Source organism: Simochromis diagramma, unplaced genomic scaffold, assembly GCF_900408965.1.
Source record: "Simochromis diagramma unplaced genomic scaffold, fSimDia1.1 OVJJ01000216.1, whole genome shotgun sequence".
In the NCBI taxonomy this organism is placed as follows: Eukaryota; Metazoa; Chordata; class Actinopteri; order Cichliformes; family Cichlidae; genus Simochromis; species Simochromis diagramma.
In genome coordinates, this window is record NW_024386883.1 from 10174511 (window position 1) to 10196413 (window position 21903).

The window sequence follows — 21903 nt, forward strand, 5'->3', positions numbered from 1 at the left end:
AAAGTTCCCTGAGACAGCAAGTTTGTTTAACTTAGTTTTTCATGGATGATTGGTAGGCTTCTTACTGCAGTAAGCTACATGAGCATCTGACTGCTGGCTTGACTATTTTTAACGTGCCCCAGATTTACCAACAGGGAATTTTCTTGCAATTTATCACACTTCTTGTATTTTTTTTTTTAAAATAAATTATTAAGCTGCTCTATGAGTTTCAGGTGATGTGTGCACTGTAGATCAGATTTCCTTGTACATTTATTCATATATTCATTGCCGGTTACTGGCAGCATAGTTTCTACCACAAAAGTACTGTACTACTGCTCTATACTGTAAAGTACAATATAGAATGATACTGTATTATTACAGCGGTAGATGTTTTTCACATCTACCGCTATGACTTATGGGTTTATTTTGACAAAACCAGTTTTTTACTGACAAATCCTCATGTTCAGTTTTGCAAGTGTACAGAGTTTGATCATTTATTCACCTGCTAGGCCACAAGGTCAGCTTTAATACAACATAAGTGGAAGGAAGCTGCAATGTTAGCTATATAAAAATATAAGATTAAATAATACAAATAAATAGTTCAATAGACTGAGCTGTGGACAATGCTGTGCAGTGTTGTATACAAACTTCATGATAAACAATTGCATTCAGAAATAAACAAATTGAGCAAACTGTGCTTCCATAACTGCAGCTCATATCACCATTTCTCTTTTTTTTTTCCAGTAACATCCTACAAGTTGCATGTTCTGTGTGATGTAATGTTGGTGTCAGTATTTACTGTAATGTTGTATTATCGTCATGACATTTTACAGACAGAGCAAGGTGATAGCAAGCCTAAATTAGCTGTGACAGAAATCACAGTCAGTGCTTGCTGCTCTTTGAATTTAAATGCTAAGATCACAGTCAACATCCTGGCTCACATAGTAGATTTGAGGGATTTATTTGATCATCTTTTTTTTTTAAGGTTTGCTAATGTAGTTGTTTTTGCAGTGGTACATTTCCTGGCACATTACCCCACTAATTGCAGAAGTGAAATAAACAGTCAGCAGTAATTTGCATTGCACTCCATGCACCCTCAACCTTGAATGCTTGTAACAGGAACTCTCTTATCAAAACATTGCTTCACAGCAGAACTACTGTCCTAATCCAAAAGCCAGTGGCAGAAAAAAAAAGGAATACCATTCAGCTTAATTCAGGTCACACATAGAACTACAATGATCAAAATGTGTAGAATTTATTAAGGGTTTTAACAAATTTTGAACTAAAGAAGAGCTCAGCTTTCCTTTGATAAACTGAGCCCTTAGTTGTGTGGTAGGCAGGTGAGCTCTCTGTCTCGTTACTAACAGATACTGTTGGTTCTAGATTTCCACGTCTTAGGAGAACATTAAGCAAAAGCCAAAATCCTTTCCTGTTAGTGATTTCTGCAATTTGAATACATTCTGTGAGAGAGTGCGCTTTCTATACATTTCTTCATTTGACTTGACTGAGATATCTAGCGTTCCACTTTTGGGCTGAGCAAACAGTAGATGGGTGAATATGTTATGCAAGCACAACACAGCAAACCCATAACCCAAACAGTTCTTAATCCCAGAAAGACAGCCACTGTCAAAGGAAATAGAGCATGTAGGAAATACTCGGTAAAACTTATTTTTTGAGGTTGCTTGGAGGTTATTTAGATTTTTCTCAAATATGCGGTCTCTCTTGCTTTGTCTTTCTCTCTCTCTTCTATGTATGAGTCACATGAGTCAAAAATACGCAAACACACGCATTAAACCAACTGGACATGCCACCGACATGTGCTATACTCCAGAGCCATACCGACAAAAACATACACACACTTACACACCAAACCCGAGCCATCTTTCTCCCTCGCTCTCTTCCTCTCTCTGACACATACACACTCTTTCACACTATCTGTCTTAACCTCATGTTTCTATGAACAGAAGGAATTCCCAGTTGCTTTGTACTGAGGGTTTTTTGGCCTGTAGAGCTACTATTTCATTTGCTTTAAAGTGAACTTCATCCAATATTGAAGCCTGTCTAGTCTGGTCTAATCTAGGAGTTTGCATAAGAAAAGTCTTACAGACCAGCTGTGTAAAATGCTTGTTTTTTGGGGGGAAGTAACCACCTCTTCTGTTGTTTTTCTCCATATCTCTGTTTTATTCATCTTTCCTCCATGCTTCCCCAACTCCTTTCCTACCATTTTATCTTTACCCTCTATTTTCTTGCTCTTTTCTTTTCTCTGTCCTCCTTTGCCCGTCTTTGTGCACTTGCAGGACTACACATTGACAATGTACTTCCAGCAGGCATGGAGAGACAAGCGGCTGTCCTACTCTGACATCCCCCTCAACCTGACCTTAGATAACCGGGTCGCTGACCAGCTCTGGGTGCCTGACACCTATTTCCTCAACGACAAGAAATCGTTTGTCCATGGTGTCACAGTAAAAAACAGAATGATCCGACTGCACCCAGATGGTACCGTATTATATGGTCTAAGGTGAGATTTTAATCTCTTAAAATAACATTTTTGTCAACACAAGAACAAGAACTAAAAATGTTATATGCACAAATGCTGCATGACCTTGGTAACAAATAATGACAAACATGTTGCACAAGAATTGTGTTCTCTTTTACTTCATGTTGTCAAACAATTCACACTTAATCCTTGTCAGCATACTTTCTATTTTAAACATCTTGAAAACATCCTGGAAAAAAGAAAATCTTGCAGGTGAGGTAACAGTGAGACAACCATTGCTGCACTGGACCAAGTCAGTAATTAGCTCATTAGAGCCAGATGAAGAAAACTACTGATGGGAGGTGCAACATTCCCCCTAAGCAAAAATGATAATGTTGAGGAAGTGACCTACTTGTGTCCTCATTTAAAAGACGTCTGCACATCACCAAGCCAAGCCTCACTAAAGGCTTGTGTAACACTAAATTCAAGTCTTTTGCATGCTCTCTGCATAATTTACCTCACCACCAAGTATAAAAAGCAGATGTACTTAGAATAGCTGTAGGTGTAAAGCCTTGAAAGTTCATCTGAAATTAAATTACTTTTTTGTTTCTTTCGAGATCCACCAGGGACGTTCAGTACTAACATTGCTCATTTGAAGGCTGATTAGATAGTCAGCTGCAGCACACTGAACTCTGTAAATGTCATTTCAGTTAGTTTAGATCTTGTTCTTCAGTACCACTGCTAATAAAACCGTTTCTGTTGTTGCCTTGCCAGCTACACCTTTCTGAGCACATTGGGGTTTTTTTTTCCCGTTCCCTCAATGTTACTACATGTCAACTAGTTTTGCACAAATGATGTTAGATTAGTTTTTCTTCCTAACAATAGTTAAACATTTTCATGATCAAAGTCATTTTGATGGGGTTGACTAACACTGTGAGATGATTAAATATTTAAGCCATTAAATTTATTTAACCTACTGAAAATCAAAGAGCATTAGGTGACAAATTATGAAGTATGATTGGTAATTTTTGCTGACAACGATGCTGTATGCATTCAGCAAGATACTTCTCTACCTAAAAAACACCACAACTTTTGCAACGTTTTTTAAAACAAACTTTTAGGAGGGCAACTACTTTAAATATCTCAATGGTTTTTCTCCATGCAGGTATTTGATATGATAATATGACATAACCTAGTTCTTTCCCAGAGACCCGAAGCAGAAATCCTAGTTGCACTATATAAATTGATTGATCATTCCACTGAGTTTCAACCTCTCGAAGTTAACATGATGACCATGCGTTTCTTACTCCTCACTGATGTCTCATCATTTCATTTTGTAAATAGGCCTCTTATGCCCAAAGTCTATAAAATGTTATTGAAAATCATAACACTTTAATGGCTACCATGACGATGAACCGGATCTGCTCTGGGACGGTGAAATTTAATAGAGATTGAGAGAGCACAAGACAAAGGATGAGAGATATGTTAAGAAGAGGATTAAAATGGAATCTTGCTATTATATTTTTCTGTGATACTCTTCATTGCTGTTGTTGGATAAAGTGGATGGAGAAGGAAGAATAAGACATTTTTTCTGAGATGAAGAAATGGAAGAAGAAAGCACTATGTGGAAAATTCTAAATAATACATTGTCTTGTGCTAAAATCAGAATAATCAACAGTCAATTTTCATGGAAGAAATCCAAAGCTCTTATGCAAAAAAGGGAAAATGAAAGAAAATGGGATAAAAAAAAACCCAACATACACAAGCTTTAGAGATGTATTGTTATATTTGTGAATTTGTCTATAAATACTCTAAATTTTATAAGATTTTTTCAAATGTTATGCCACATTGCATTATAGAGGACCTCCACTTTAACAATCCAATCACGTGGCCAATCATGAAAGAAAATCAACAAAATCATTTGTTCTTTTCAGCTAGGGAGATAGCTCAAAAAGGTTGTCTAGAGATGTTCGGGGTCAGGATGACTTTACCTGTATGTTCCCTGACCCTGAAGGTGCACAAAGGCTGGAGAGAATTCTCCTTTTCAAATTTTTTGAAGCATGGTTGAAGACCTAAATAGCAAATTGATCAAAGAGCCAAGAATAAACTCAATATAATTTTAAAATGCTTTGAGTTTCTGCTGGTAGGGTTTTTTTTTAAATTATTTATTCAATAATTTTTGTGTGCTTGAGTGGTCAGTACGGATTGCAGCCCAGTGTCTCCAAGCATGTTTAACTGCAGGTTGTTAGAGCTGCACCATCAGATAATCCACTTCTCCTCCTTGTTTTGGCAGATGAAGTGATAATTATGAGCACTGTATCATCAGCAAATTTCAATGGCCTAATCGTAGGGTTCACTTAGCTACACTTCTTAGGTTATTATTGTTTTGTTTGCCCATCACATACTATCAATTGCTTGATTAATTATGCAGAACAAGCTATATTTGCAAAATATATCACTAGTAATCTTTTAAAAGTGTAGTGTAAGAATATTAAAAATATTTTAATTGACAAACCTTTCCTTTATAATTGGGAGGAAATGTTTTCCTTTGTTTGTTTTTAATTCATTTGTATTTAACAGTTTTGGACTGATATATTTCTCATTTATACTGTCTTATCTTGCACACAGTTCAATAAACTTTTCATATAATGGACACCTACCAGATTTAAACTTTGATGGATCGAGCAGCAGCCAAAAAGTCTCTGTTGCTTCAAAGCCAAAGTGCTTCATGTCTAGAATGTCTAAAGTGAACAAAATCCAACAGAAGAAAGCTCGAGGCAGTAGCAGATTGTGAAGGTCAGATTATACTGAAATAGAACTCAAATAGTACAAATCATTCTTGTGTCAGGTCATCCAAGTTAAATGTAAAATGAACAGCTATCAACACACTGATGCAATATCCAAATGAGAAAAAAAATCCATAATCACACGAAATATGGGTTTGAACATTTTCCATCCACTGAAGAACTTGACACAAAGTGCAAATATTACTTTGGATGGAGTAGGATTAGACTGAAATTGGGGGAAGAAATCCATCACCTTTGACACTCAATATCATGTAAGTAGGATGACCAGATTTTTGCAAATCCTAAATTGGGTCATGGAATCTTGTGCAGGTCAGTGAGTGCTCATACATCCACACAGCACATGCAGATACAGCATATTAATGCCCACTGAAGACCTACTAAAGCTGTGCAGTTATTCAATTTATTATGTTAATAAATTCAATTAGACTACAAAAATGTGTAGACACAAGCATGCATTAAAATGAAATTCATGCAAGTGGAAATTCTTGTAGTCTGACATCAATTAAAAATATTCGAATGAAAAAATGTAACAATAATGCATAATAAAATCAGGACGAAAACATAGTGACACGATGGACTATCAGCTTCTCTAGAACGTGCCATCTATCTCTACAGCTCTATTTGGATAAATGGTTTAGAAAAATGGATAGGTGGATGCAATTCAAAAGATTAGATTTAGGTTAGACTGGAAGCAGTCTGAACTAAGTACATCATATATCTAACAAAACCCGTGACAGATTAATAAATTTTGGCTATTTTGTTATTATAGGCGCATAAAGATAAAACAGCAATTTCAGGCTTTATAAAGGCTTTTAAAAGATTTATTTCTAGATGAAAACAAGCCAGGTGCAGGGACTTCTGCAATTTTGGCATATGAAGTTACAGGATGACCAAAATAAATATCCCTACAACTATGTTCAGTGACCTGTGGTGTTTCGGGAAGATGTACTGTCACAAAGAAAAATGTTTTGAAAATATAATTAAATGTAGCATCTGCAGATGTTTTAGAACTAAACCCACAATTGTTGCAGCTTTCAAGAAAAGCAAAAAGCTAAAATTGACTCCAGGGCAAATATTACCTGTGCAAAAGCAAATATAAAATAATAGGACTGCAAGCATTTTTGGGCTGAGAAACCAAAACAAGAGTTGGTGTTTTGTCTTTGTTATATATAGGGAGTATTTGTTGGTAGATAGGGTGTTTATCACTGGAAAAATACCCACCTTTAAACCCAGCTTTAGGAGAGTTCTTAGCATACACAACTAATGCCTGATTGAGAATTAACAAAAAAATGTCTTTGAATATTAAGCTTAAATGTTAATGTTTTACCTAGAGCATCCTACTTAGTATATTTTCATGGACATCAGTGGGTGGAAAGCAGCTGGCTATGGGGGATGATGACTCTCTAAATGCTGTCATTATCTTAAATATCAAATAATGCAGCTCTGGTGCACAGCACATTCACTGTTTCAATGAGCTCTGAGCTCTGCGAGCAATCAGAGTGGAGTATTTTGTTTATAATCACAGAAAATGGCTAGACTACAATTATGCAGGGGTACTCCTTTCCAAGTACAGTGCAAGGAACATTTACTATATTTTTCCCTGAAAACCCCAAATAAAAGGGACCTACTTCTCTGAGTGCTACTATTTTTTTTATGTATTTATAATTTAACTGTACTAAATTATAATGTTTTTGTACAATTAATTATTTGTTATGTTTTTGACTGTAAAAGTTAAAATGTTTCTGTTGCAACTACTATAAACTAAGACCAGCATAAATTGAATACAAATAAGTGACTGAGAATATTTAAGTAAAAAACAAAAGTAAATCATTGCAACGCATTAATAACTCATATTTATCACCCTGAATACTTTTATTGTGACTGTGACCAACAGCCCGCACATTTCTTTGGCCTGAAATCCAGTCTCTTCCCTTAAAGCTACTTGGCCCTGATTTGACCTCACAAGTTAGATCAATCCAGCAAGCCAATCTCTGAGCACAGCTTGAAAAATATGGAGGGTCACTGCAGGTGATGCAACATATGGGATTTAGTGTGGTTGGCAGCTTTTTCAGGGAATGTTGTTTTTTTTTTTTAGCAACCAGGGAGCGTAAGCAGACTGAAAAATGTGGCTTTGCATCATTTAATGGATGGAACAACTGGGGGAAATGAGAGGGTAAATGGAGAGCAAGACAGCAGTAGGCAATCTGATGCACACTTCTACAGTGTAACAGCTACGTAACATGCTCACACATTACCTCATACAAACATGCATAACCTTTATCTTTTCTAAAAGCCCTGCCAGATGCTTGTGCTCTGAGTTCTACACCGGTGACTCCGACTTGACACAGAGATCAGAAAGTTGCCGAAAAGTAACCGGCAATTTACTCCTTGGTTAAACACATGGAAGCCACAGAGCCCCATCACCAGCAGTAAATCCATCAGTGTGAAATAAATGCTGACAAAGACAGGGGACAAGAGAGAAAGAAAAGGAGAATCTATCTAAACCTCTTAGGCTCAAACAACCTCACCGTCACACTCTGTGGGGTGGTAATCCCTGAGGTGTGTAATATGAAACAGCATGTTAATGTTAGAACTCTTCCCTTTGAACTTCTTTACTGGCATTAGAAGGAAATGTTATGATAGACTGCTCACTGTCTCTCTTCACATCCTCTGTCCTAAAATATTCTTTCTATGGCTTTCTTTTTATTATTTTACCTCCATTTTTTGAATAACTAAGTAAATTACAACATTTCTTTTTCTTAGCAAAAATATTTAAAAAGTAATACTTAAGTTTATCATAAGAGCTGTCTGATCTTATTTTACTATACCTGTAAAGTAATAGTAATGTGTAATATTAATATTGAAATTATAAGTAACATTAAGTAATCTCCTACTTTTTTTTTGTATTTGCTTTAAATGGGAAAAAGCTGGGGAAAAGATAGGAAAAGCCTGAGACTGTAATTGTCGTTATGTGGCTGCGAAAATTAGGTGAACCAATGACTCCACGATTTCAAGATTTAAGTGTCACACTTTCTATTGGCAGAGACTTTCTTTTTCTTTGTGTATATTCTGGCTAACAATGATAGGAAATTATAATATTATGTAATCTGAGCAACAGGGAACATGCATACTGTACGTTAAATGGTGGAGGTCCAAGAATGGAACCTTGAGGAACTCCACATTTAAGTGTTGTTTGTTCAGATTCGGTACTGTTCAATTCAATTTAATTTTACGTAGGGCTGTGCGATATGACCAAAATCTCATATCCCGATATAAGACATTTATCGTGCCGACAACGATATATAGATCACAAAAATTTTACACTTTCTATAAATTCTGTGAATCTCGGCAGCTCTACTTGCGTAAAGTGTTTTCAGCTGGGCGTCGTGTACCTGGAGTCGAGTGTTACATAAGTTGAAACGGCTGCAGTTTTCTCTGAGTATTTTTTTTACCTGATGGCTCTTTTTAGCTTCTCGTCTGTAAACACTGTGCATACTATTTCACGTGATTCGGTTTATTTTGAAAAATCTCAACAGGATCTTCAGCTTTATTGTGAAAGGTTTATGTGGAAAATAAACAAGCAGACGGCAAGAGCCACGCGATGGTTTTACCGTCGTTGTTGCTAACGACAACGCATAAAAACAGTCGCTTGTCCGTCCGTAGGGTGATTATATTAAGTATAAGAGAAAGAGAGAACTTTAAGAAATTCTACAGTGACCATCAAAACGATGAAAAATATTGCCGTAAACAGTTTATTTTGCGACTCCACAAAACAAACAATAGCGTAATATGAAACAATAGACGTTTTCATATCGCCATCTGATATATATCGTTATATTGAACAGCCCTAATTTTAAGCAGTCACCTCAAGATTCTTTATATTGTAAGGTAAAAACCCTGCAATATCAGAAAGACAAGCAATCACACAATCCCAACCCCAACAAGCACTTGGGGACACTGGGAAGGAAAAACTTCCTTTTGATAGGAAAAAAAAACTCTGGAAGAACCCGGCTCAGAAAGGGCAGCCATTCACCACAATCTGTTGGTGGTGAGGGGAGAGAAAGAGAGAGGAGAAAAGAAGGGAGTGGAAGAGAGTTTAATAATAACTAATGATTAAATACAAACACAGATTTGTAAACATAGAGAGTGAAGAAGAAGTGCTCAGTGCAGCATGGAAAGCCCCAGCAGACTAGTCCTACTGCTGCATAATGGAAGGATGGTTCAGGCTCATCTGATCCAGCTCTAACTATAAGTTTTAAGCCAGATCTTTAAAACAGTCTCCTGACTCTGAACTTGGAGCTGGTTCTACTGAACAGGGGCGTGAAAGCTGAAGGTTCTGCCTCACGTTTTACATTTAAATACCCTAGAAGTCACAAGTAGGCCTGCAGTCTGAGAAAAAATATCTATTGGGATGATAGGCTACTCTGATATGAGGACCATGTCACAATATAGGTGATATATGGTCTTTATAGTCCCTGACAGTACTGCAGCATTCTGGAGTAACTTAAGCATTGCAGGGAGATTTTAGAACAACATGATAATAATAAATGAATTACAATAGATATCCTAGAAGCAATAAATGGATGAACTAGTTTTTCAGCATCACTTTGAGACAGGATGTTTTTGTAATTTGAGAGATCCTGCACAAAAGGAGAGCAACAAGTGTCTGGTTAGACATTTACACTGGTAGGCATCACCTTGTTTTCTACCACAGTTTTTTACCATTACCACTGTTTTTTTGTATAAATACCTCAGTTTTACCTGATTTTAGAAGCAGGAAAGCTTCTAAATTCATCTTCTTTATGAAAGCTGCTTGTCACTGGCATTGTATACAATGCCCATTCGCACTCCTTTTTTTGCCTTTTATAGTCGAAACTATGAAATGGAAACACAGAGGAGATTTTTGAAAGGTAATCATAGCACTGTTGTGTTTGTTTAACCAGGCTTGGGTTAAAAACATAAAATCAAGATCATTTTTTGTAATATATTACTTTATAAATTAAATGCATTAGCTGTGCACTCTGAGTACACTTGGTTAATGCTTTTGATCTTGCCACATAGGATCACTGTTTAGACAAGTGGCATGGAGTCTGTCTCATCTATGATAAGCATCTGATTGGTGATGTGTGTGACCACTGCTGCGTAATATATCTTCAATTTGGCTCAGCTTCAGTGTGGAACGTTGACCAGTGAGTGAGTTCAGGCCAAGCCACCTGTCACAGCCAGGTGGCTTGGCTGCAGGTTGTTACAGGGACATCCTCTGGAAGCTTTGGATAATAGGGTGGATGGAGTTAGTTAAGGAGGAAGGAGCATATTCTGTCTGACTATGTATAGTGTCCTGCCTATGTATTCTGTCCTTGTTGCGACTTGAGGCGACTGTTGTTGTGATTTGGCGCTATATAAATAAAATTGAATTGAATTATTCACAGAGTTTAATTAGTATTAGATGTTCCAAGAGCAGGACATAGATTGGCAGCAAGTATCTTGGAGTGATCTTTACAGTTCCAGAATAAACTGAAGTTGTCAATAAACTTTATCCAATAGGTGAGACATGCTGAAGTTAACAAGGTGTTTGAACTAAGTAGTCTCCTAAAAGATCCTATTCCCCTCTCCATGGTAGGAAGTGGGCCACAGAAGAATAACTGATGTGATGGATGCTCAGTTTAAGTGAGGCAGGGATAAGTTTTAGGTCTCCTTTTTTAAAACGTCCCATAATCCAGCAAGTGGAGCATAAAAGGAGAATATTGTCTCCAATTCCGCTGTTAGCTTCTTTGCAGACATGTTGTCAGTTATTGGATTTTGTTTTAATATATTTGCCATAGACTCAGACTATGGGATGCCTCTTAGGTGTTAGTAAAATCTTGTAATGCTGGTGCATAATTGTTTCCAAATCTTTGCTTACAAATAATATCATGTAATGTTGATTATATCCTTAATTTGAATGTCCATTAATCTTTCTGTGTTTGTATAGTAGGTGTTTGTAATTTATGAATATAAATGTATTGGCATTATAGTGGCTGTTTGAATAATGGCATAGTAAAAGAGAGATAGAACAAAGAAAGCGAAAGAGGCACAGAGGCACACAAGCATGGTTATCTCTGCTGTGTAACAGAGGATTGGACTCAAGATGAGCCTCTCCTCTGGCACAAATTTATCTATGTTGTCAGGTGTGCCTAGACGATTACCCACCATGCTGTGCTGCTCTGTGGCAACTCCCTCAGTGGGAGTGAAGTTCTCACACAAGACCAGAGTCAAGGAAAGAATGGCAGCCTATTACTCACAGCCTCATCCTTATGTTCCTTTCACAAAGTCTGATGGACAACATAACCTTATCTATTGACTCATGGTTGCCTTCTGTTATTATCCCTTATTATCCCTTGCTGCCTATTTGTTTTGATATTGACTGAAAGGCTGAATGCCTTTATGGTGATAGATATCCACAGAATATGATAGGATAGAAGTAGTAAAACAGTAAGCTCTGGTTCTTTGACCAGGGTTGTTTACACATATAAGCACATTTACCACAGCAGTACATTTCTTTGGTTAATTTCTCATAATCCATGACAAGAAATTAAGATAGAAACTGCTTTAGGTTGCTCTGTTATTCACAAAGGGTTAACACAGTGGTTGTTTTAACATGCTCAATTTAGCTAACTCTACTTTTTCTTTTCCTTTTTCTTTTTTTACACTAAATGCCTCTCCTGATGCAACCCCAAAGAAATTTGTGTCTCCTCCTGGTCTCAAAGCTTTCATGTGTTAGGTGAATGCGACACTGTGGAGTAACTATAACAAACTAAAGCATTAAATAGTATTAATAGCAATAAAAAACAGCAAGTCAGAAATCAGAATAGTATGTGTAGTAGAACTATAAAGCTCTATATGCTCCTGATTGTGGTTCACATCAAAAGAGTCAGAGTTATGTGGTCAAAGAGGGTCTTGACATATTGCTGAGATCAATTCCTCGAGTGTCTTTTTAGTAAAACATGAAACATAGGAATACCATCTAATAAAAAATGTTAAATAAAACAAACAAAGAAAAAAAACACCAAGATTCTATTTAGATTGCCTCTCATCCCTCATTTGAAGTCATGACATATTTTCACATTTGAATTATTATGCTAAAGGGAAAGGATAAGTTAAGCCTTGGGGGGCAGTAATCTAACATTTCTCTTTTCCCTCCAAGCTGTTTTATCTATCTTTACCATTTCCCATGAAGATAATAATCTATCATTTTATTGATGTTCGCATGCTCCATGGAGTCATGAAGTGTTCATTTGTGGCACATCAGGTGCTATATTTGAAAGCCAAGTCCCATTTAAGCTTGGAAACAGGAAATTATGTGAAAATGTCATTTAAAGTACTTTTTTAATGGAATGTATTAACTGAACAACTCAGATATTTGAGGTTTTTATATAGCTATATGTTAGGAGTGTTAACCCATCAGTACCATGCTGTAATAATGCTATAATAAAGCTATTTCCTTGTTTAATATTCAAAGGAACTTAGATTCTTCTTTTAATTATTAAAAGAATAGCTTTGTACAATTTATGTCATTTTTGTTTGTCTGTGCAGCATCTCACAATAAACAGTAATGTTCATGAAAAAGGTGATGTCTGACAAGACGGGTGCACACTTAAATAAAACTCTGACACTAACGTAACATCATACTTATTTAAGTTATATGACATTTTTTGTAACTGCTATAAGTAAACAAATGAAATTATAATATTGATCTTTCAGTCTGAAATTTTTCATTTATTGTGCTGATTCCAGTTACACTAACATCATCATTTTATTCACACAATAATACTGACCTACAAAGTCAAAGTTTTCAATAAGGTTAATTTTATCCCATATGGCATTTTATGGCATTATTACATTCAATTGACTTTTACAGTATATCTCTCTCTTCTGTTGCTGTCACCACTGTCCCACAGAGAATAAACCCCACAGTGATTCATATCCCAGGTGAAACCTAACAGAGAACCCACAGGATTATCCAAACAAAGCTAGAATTGGGACATAAGGATTAGCTATTCACCTATAATGCCCAGTGGAGTTCCCACCACTACCACCGTTCCAGTCTTTAAAATATATATATAAAATAATTTGGGGTTATTTCTTTATGTATTATTTTATTTTTGCAAGATTTGGATTTTGTTCAGTTACTCAGTGCCACGCAGCTAGCAAATGGTCATCAAAATTGTTTAGAAAATAAATTAAAAGTAAATAAAATGAGGCAATTAAAAGAAAAAAAAACAAAACAAAAAGTTGATTCTCACAACTAACAGCATCTATATTATATATCTTTGTCTAGTCCCTGCTGTAGTTACCCTGTTGAAAAATAGAGTTTGCTCTCTAATTTTGCTGTGATTTCTTTTCAGGATAACTACCACTGCTGCTTGTATGATGGACCTGAGAAGGTATCCACTGGATGAGCAAAACTGCACACTTGAGATAGAAAGTTGTAAGTAATTGATTCATTAATGACCATAATGTGTTCTTTTTTTTTGATTAATGTGTTTTCTTATCAGAGTTGAATTAATATGTCGACTCAGTTTAACAGTTTAAAATTCTAAGTTTATGTCTAACAATTTAAATTTGTCCCTTTTAGCCCGTGTTCTTCCTTTGTACTTTAATAGTAAAGTAAAGTTAAAGTAAAATGAGTGACTGTGCCACTCATTCACAAAGAAATTTAATTTACCTCCAAACAAAAGTGGTTGAAATTTAGCTTTAATAAGAACTAATGGTGAATAATGATAAATACATCTGAATGCCTGCAATGCTGCTAAAGTGCATTACACCCTGAAAGGCATAAATCTGGTGTTAATGTATGAAGGGAATTATAGCATGAAGGTTTAAAGGACATCAGGATCACACAATACATGGATTTTAACACAAAACAGTAATGCAAATATGCTTGTTGTAACAGTTATCTGTTATTAAGATTATCATAGTTTCACGATGACTGTCATGTCAGATGATTTTATTTTGACTGGAACTTTACTTTCTGTACTCATGGCTAAGGGTTCATGCAGCTTCACAGCTGCTTTACAAACTGTTCAAATGAAACACGCTATTTGTAATCTAGCAGCCTGCTACAAAAGTGTCTGTGAGAGTATTGTTGTAGTAATCCATGATTATTATACACAAACCACATTGTCCATACCACAATGTTTGCTTGGTTCATGATAGGCATATAAAGCTCCATAACTGCATTTCAGTTATGGATATATTCTGTATCCATTCTGAAAAAAGACATTTATAGAACAAAAAATAAATTGACAGAATAAATACCAATAAGAAAATAATTAAAATCAAGCTTTCTGTATTCAGTTAAATAGTTACAAAATACATCAAGGCATATTCTGAAGTGGAAACTGTATAAATAAAAATAAATAAATAAATACATACACACATTTGTAAGTAAATAAATAAATAAATGGGGTGATTCATTTGAGGAAAGGGGTAATAAAGGGAAGTAGAATGGAAGAAAACATTTTAAATGTATCATGCATGTTTTGTCAGTTTTTGTCATTATTGTCATTTAGTTATTGCTTAGAAAGTAAACTGATTGCTGCATTTATCCCCGCCCCCGCTTCGCAAATACTCGAGTTAAACCCCCAATACTCATTTTACTTCTGGGCAGCTTTACTTTCAATTTCTACTCCAGCTGGTCCAGCAGCCTCTGATAGTTCTCAGTGTTCTCATACTCCATCTTTCCTATGTTACTGTAGAACTGCTAGATCTCACAGTTATAATTAGCCCCATGTCAGCCACGCCCATGTCTGGTTGGTTAGTTCGAAGCTCTGTTCTTTCAAACATTTTGGAAGACTCTTCCATAAGTACTTTGAATTCATATGTGGCACATGTATGTACGACATGTGCTATATCTTCAGTACATCGTTATGCCTTTCAGTGTATGTCTTTCCAGCTTGCAACCTTAACACTGCTACTATGTGCTTAACAGTCTCCAGGGCACCTTTTCATATTTCTCCTCTGGTAGAATCCTACCTTTATGGATCTAATGTTAAGGGCCTGCTCTCAAGCTGTTCTTCAGGACTGCCTTCTGTGGCCAATGATATGATTTCTTGATCTCAGTCACTTCCTTTATCTGCTAATGATGCATACATTGCATGGAGGGGCTTGTATCCCATAGATTTTACTCCTCCTCTTCATTACTATATATCTTCTGCTGCCTAAGGCACTCTCATAGCAGTTCATCCCCAATACCCATCTTCCTAATGTATTCAGAAATGTTCTGAATACATCAGGAATATGTATTGGCTCTCACAACTGGATCTTGGCACTGACACTCACTAATCCTCACCATCCTTCTTTTCATGGCTGGTGGAGTCTCATGGTGCTGGACTTTAGATGGAACCATCAGTGCCCTCAGAAGTTTGTTTGTATTGATGTTACTGGCATTCCAACTCTTGTGGCCATTTTATTACTTAAGCCAATATCTATTTTGACATTGAAAGCGTTGATGGTATGGGTCTTATTCCTACAATGGAAAGGGCTCATCAGCACTTGTTCGTTTCAATTGAGCTTTATTTATATAGCACCAAATTACAATAACAGTTGCTTCAAGGTGCTCATTATTGTTAAGAGGCTTCATATTGTCTCACTGTCTATTATCTATTTGCTGCTTTACCCGCCAGTTCCTGGTCCTTTGACATTTTGTTGTTTCAATACCCTTTTGAGCTTTGCTCATATGTGTGGAGCTTCCATGTTATGTAGAAGAAGTTTATCTACCAGTTTGTTACCTGGTATTTATACGAATTATACCTTTGTGGGTATAGCCAGTCTGAGTATTGTTAGCCACTCATGTGATCTTCGAATAGAAGTGGATCATGGCAGGTCCTTGTTGCTGTTTGCATACACAAATGCACACAACTGCCACATATCATCTATATATAGTTTGTCATGCCAAGGGGACAGACAAGAAAAAATACTATAATAAAATCTAAATGGGAACTTCATGTATATTTTTACTGCAAATGTAACCCCCTGCTTTGTAGTGTCCAGTTGAACAAATTGTCTGAGTTCAGAGAATGATGGTAAACAACTAGAGGGGAAGATGGAGAGGAGTGGAGCATTAGTGGTGTACATATGAGCTCACCTCACAATATGTCTAGTCATTAGTACCACAAGCGCACATCCTTCTCTTTTAATGTGGTTGGAGTGTTTTCTTTCTCTTAAGAAACTAGCTGGATATTACTAACTGTGGCTGTGAGCATCCATCATATAGATATGGTTGTGTATGTGTAATTATCATAGCCACTAAAACATACCCAATAGACAAAACTTCTGAAAACACACACACATGCACACTTATAAGGTTTAAAGGACTCCCAGTGCTAATATAAAAGGGTAGACTACTGGTTTCCATCCATCTATCCCCTTTAGAAATTCATCAGTGTTTTTTTCCTTCCTCAAAGTTCTTTCTTACGCTGTATGTATCGTTCCATTAGCCATTCTATTTTCAAATCAAACTTTATGTGACTTAGAGGCAAATGTAAAACCGCTGATTTACCAGCTTTTATTCATGCTATGGCAAAAGTGCTCCATAACAAGTAAATAAGGTTTTGGAACAGTGGACACTTTATCAGCATAGTGAAATGTAAAACTGTTAAAGTTAATTAATCTGTTACTGTGCACACAAATCTCAAAGTATTAATCATGCTTCAATTCAGATCAACTCAGATCCTATGGTACAAAAGTTTGTATTAGTATACAAAATTTCACACCTAGACTATTATTGAAGGATTTTCTTGCATTTGAAAATGCCATTCCTACATTATTTATAATGCTCAGTGTCGCTGTTACAGTAATATACAGTCTATATGCTGCTGTATAGCCCTACCTTCAAAAGAAAACTGATTTGATCAAAAGATACAACACTGACTTCATAACAACAGTAGCTGTGAACCTTTTCAATAAATCATACCAAGATTAGGATCAGTCAGCCGTTAAACATTGAACACTAGCCAAGAAGCATTTTTTGGCCCTCGTGTAGCAGCTTTGACTTTACAAAATGTATGGCTCTACACAAGACGACAAAATTGGTCATTTCAGCAAAGCTGTTTTAAAAGCCATAAAATGAAACAAACTAATTAAGACAGCTATGTACGTATTCGATAACTTTTACATATACTGAGGGGAAAGTAAAAGGCACATTACATTTGATGTTTCAGTCGATGTGTGCTCACTATGAAACTATCATTTTATTACAGCATCTCTGTCAAGTTATAGTTATATTTTCTGCACCAGCGATCCCCATCATATGGACAGCCACTTCCACTCTATCTCGCTGTTGCCATCACTGCTTATCAGAGCCCATTTTAGAAACTGCAGACATTCTCTGGGGTGTGAATGATTTCCACACGTGGGCTTGCATGGCTTATTTATTTATCTTATCTTTAGATGTTCCGCCCCTGTCCAGGCATCCAAGTGAGCCGCAGCTTGCTGTATACTGCAAAACTTTAAAGATATTTTTTAATTACTAGGAATAATATTAAAGTCGCTTTGAACTTTGTAAAATCAAAGTTAGTTGCAGACATATTTAGAGTTGAGTATCCTTCTCAGCTTCACTGGGATATGCGTGAAGCAGGCATTTGTCGGGGGGTGGATTTCAAGTGTCGATTTTTGTGTGAGAGTGATGGTGATGTTTGTGAATGTGTATGTGGACACATGTGTTTACGCATCACAGAATGTCTATTAATATGTATTAAGTTGATTTGCATTTCATCTGATAAACTGTGGGAAAAAATAATCCAAAGGACTTGCTTGGTGACTTTAATTCATATAATTTTCAATAAACAGTCAAAATTTAGGGAGTCACAGCATATTTCAAAGTATTCTTATTTCAAATGTTTGCAAATGCCAAATGTGTTTACAGGTTTTATTTACAATATATTTAGAAAAAAAAGTATAGATGTGAAGAATAACATGATTGTTTTGATTCTTAATGCTTTATCATGACCTTGCATGCCAGTGGTATTTAATATATGTATTAGAACTTGGTATTCTTTTATAATAAGTATATGAAAAAAACCACTTTTTTTTTTATTATCCCTGATTATCTTCTGCCCATAGCAATATCAAAGCCAGTGTTTTATCTCCTTCCAAAATCCTTCTTTGCCCATTAAAACAAATCAACTGAGACATTATTTCATAAGCTTGATAAAAATGCCTGGAGTCAGATTTGGTCAGGGAGATATGCCAGAGTCCCAGTTAAATAGCTTTAGTATTGTATTGCTATCTCCTCTGATGTTATCGTGAACAATTTCATTTATTTTTGGTCTGGCGGTGCTCTCTGACATTGGAATCCATAAGAGAAGGTTTTGTGCTAGTGTAAAATAGATATCGTCACCCCATGTTTTTTTTTTATTATGTAAAACTTATTGTTTTTTTATCTAAGTTCTGTAATCTTGTGCCAGTTAATAGTTACAAAGCCAAGTTTCTTATTTCACCATTTTGTAATTAATAGATATACTCTCAACTAATTATTTATTTTGTGTCTCTTACTATATTCCTTGCAGTTAATTTCATATGGGATGGGAATTAAGACAATCTGAATGTGCTAAACACTTTGACACAAAAACTTCAGTAAAATAAAATTGCAAAGTCAGTCTAAGGGTTAAAGTTTTTAGGTAACTAAAAACTAAGTTATAAGAGCACTGGGTCAAACTTCTACTCATCTATGCTATTACAGTACAGAGGTGTGTGTAGTCCTTGTTTGTTGACAGTTTGTTTTTCCTAACATGCCCCCATTCAGTCATCCACTTCAGTCATGCAGTAGCTCTGTTCCCCCCTGAGTGTGTCCACAACACACATTGATAATTACTGCTATGACCTCATATTGTCAATTCACCATAAGCACATGGCTCAGAAAGACTCTTGTTGTCTAGGTAACCCTCTCATGTATTTACTACCAGGTCTTCTACAAGTCAAAGATATCCTTCGCACTCATTGGCTGTCATCAGTGTTGGTCAAGTTACTTGAAAATAGTAATTAGTAAATAATTACTGATTATTTCTCCAAGAAAGTAATCCAGTTACTTTACAGATTACTTATTTTCAAAAGTAATTAGTTACTTTTTAAAAACATGATACACAACCTGAATACGTAATAAAGCAATAGACCTTCCAGCCCAATTCTATTTTTTCTGCATAATCGATCATATAAAATGTATTTAAATGAAAAAGTCTTGTTTTAAAATTTGTTTTATTAGTTTTAATATTTTAACTTTATGCATCAAGCAAAAATTAAATTATTTGCAACAGTCTTGTTTAATTTAATTTGATCGGATATCGGAGAGAAATAAAAAATATCACAAAAACGCCTCACAAAACTTTCGACATGGCGCAACTCGGCTCATAACCGTAGCACGTCAGAGCAGTATGCGTCACGTGATAGAGCGGCTGTTGCGTGCGAGACCTGTCGCTACCAAACCAGCATTTCATCTCAGAGAAAGTTATCCCAGAGACAAGTAAAGCAAGTGTGTAAGTTCATCTCTGAATGTTTGTAAAGCATTCCAACGTTAAGCATAACAACCGATATATGGAGCGACTGCCTCTTCCCTCTCCCTCCCTCTCCTGCTGCTACTTCAATCATGAAACTGATCAATGATCAGCTGATCGGCTTTTCTGTCGCAAGTCCGTCTCTCTTGTTTGTTTTTGGCCCACTTTGCACCAGAAAGAGGGAACCAGCGGCTAAACAACAGCAGCACGTTTAAGCTTGATAAGCTGTTGTTAGAATGTATTTAATATTACTTTCTACACCAGGATCCATTTCTACATAGCTGACGGCTGGTAACTGTGCAGGGGCGGGTCTAGCAAGGGGGGCAGGTAGGGCATTAACAGGGAAAAGGGGGGCACATTTAAAATGTCCAGCTTTTAATAAATAATTATCTGAATCTTACACCCAAAGTTTTAATCTGATGTAAAATGTATAGAAATCCAAGTCTAATATACCGTAGTAAGCTAGTACTTTTGGATTTTTTGTCGCTTAAAAAATTCATCCAAACTTAAATTATTTCTGTCTGCCCCTGACCAGTCCTGACTTCATTTCAGTCATCTCAACTAATATAATTTCCTTATACACTTCACTCCATGAGGATTTTTTTCTTTTCTGGCACCTGTACTGAGGAAGTCATTTTACCATTCCTTCTTTGGAAACTTTTTGTTAAAGAAGAATGAGTAAATAAATAAAAATAAAAAGCAGACAGATAAGCCTCCATCGAACTTCTGCTTAGAACTTGTTCCTGTGCTGCCATCATTAGTGCCTGTGAGCTGTCTTTCAGTCCACCTTTGTCTAACCATTGATAGGTTTTCTTAATATCAGCCACTTCTTCTACCTGTCAGTGGTGCATGCAGTGCAGGGGCCTGTCCTTCCATGATATTTCCTACTTTTGCTCCTCTTCTTTCTTGGGTTTCTGCTGCCTGAGGTATTCACTAAGCACACGGTCAGTTGTGGCCATCTTGGATTTGGGTGTCCCATTCTTGGTTCTGACATTCACTAGTCCTAGCCCACCTTCCTTACACTTAGTGTACTGTCTCAAGGTGCTGGATTTGGGGTGAAACCATCCCTGCATAATAGGGAAGTTTCTTTTCTTGCCGTCAGTGGCTTCTATCTCCTCTTTTGGCCAGCTTTATTATCACAGCACGATATTATTATCAACTAGAAGGACATAGGTGTTGATTGCCTAGATGTTGTTCTTCTCAGGACTTTCCTTACTCTCTGCAAGAACTTGATGATTGCAGATTTCCTAGCGGCCTCTTCATGGTTCCCATTTGCCTGTGGAATTTGAAGGTACTTGTAGCTGTCCTCGTTGTTTGTAGTGTTGCCTTCTGGTAGTACAGTCCCCTCAGTTCTGACTACTTTCCCTCTCTTTGTTGCCACCTGGCTTCAGTCTCTCAGGTTCAAGCAGCTGGCCATAGCTGTGAGTCTTTGCTTGACAATTTCTAAGGCCTCAGGTATGGGCAGCTTACTTCTTATGCATCCATTTGTTATATTAGCAGCACCAATAGTTGGCTAATCTTCCTCCATGCTGCCTTTATCTTGATGGAGGGTACTGCCTTTTGTGGCTGTTTATCTTGTAGCCAAGCATCTCAGTGATCAAAGTTGCTGTGGTGTCACAGTAGTGATTGTCCATCTTCTAGTAGACCTTAAGAAGGTACTTCACGTAGTCTTGGTAATCAGCCACAGAAGGTCTAGGTTTTCATTTTAGCTATGATCCTAGCTATCTCTCAGGTCATCTCCTCTCACACTCACAACCGTTAGTTCACATATAAATATTTTGCCACATTGCAGTTATTGCGAAGTGCACAGTAGTGAGAGATCTAAATAGTAAGGGTATCTTCATGTTGAGATGGCTTTGAATAAGATTTTAACACACAGTAATTGCACTACTGAGCTTTACTTGTGTAACTAACAGAATTAATATGTTAGTTACACAAAAATTTATAACCAGCATTCATTCTTCCAAGGTTGCAGTATTGCGAACTGTTATATGTGTGGTTCAAGGAGTGTTAAGAGCATAAAAGTAGATTGTTTTGACTAGAAAATAATAACAGGTAAACAAACCCACAACTTAAAAACATTTCAAACCATATATACACTATGCAGGCCTTT

General features: G+C 36.4%; 1 protein-coding gene across 1 annotated transcript in view; it reads left to right on the top strand.

Moving 5' to 3' along the window:
- The window catches only part of LOC120733791 (gamma-aminobutyric acid receptor subunit beta-2), a 57471-nt gene that overhangs the window by 23129 nt on the left and 12439 nt on the right, over positions 1 to 21903 (top strand). Inside the window, exons 4-5 of the mRNA XM_040032209.1 lie at positions 2277 to 2497; positions 13647 to 13729. Coding sequence (XP_039888143.1) covers positions 2277 to 2497; positions 13647 to 13729 — 304 coding nt within the window. The remainder of the gene's footprint in view (positions 1 to 2276; positions 2498 to 13646; positions 13730 to 21903) is intronic.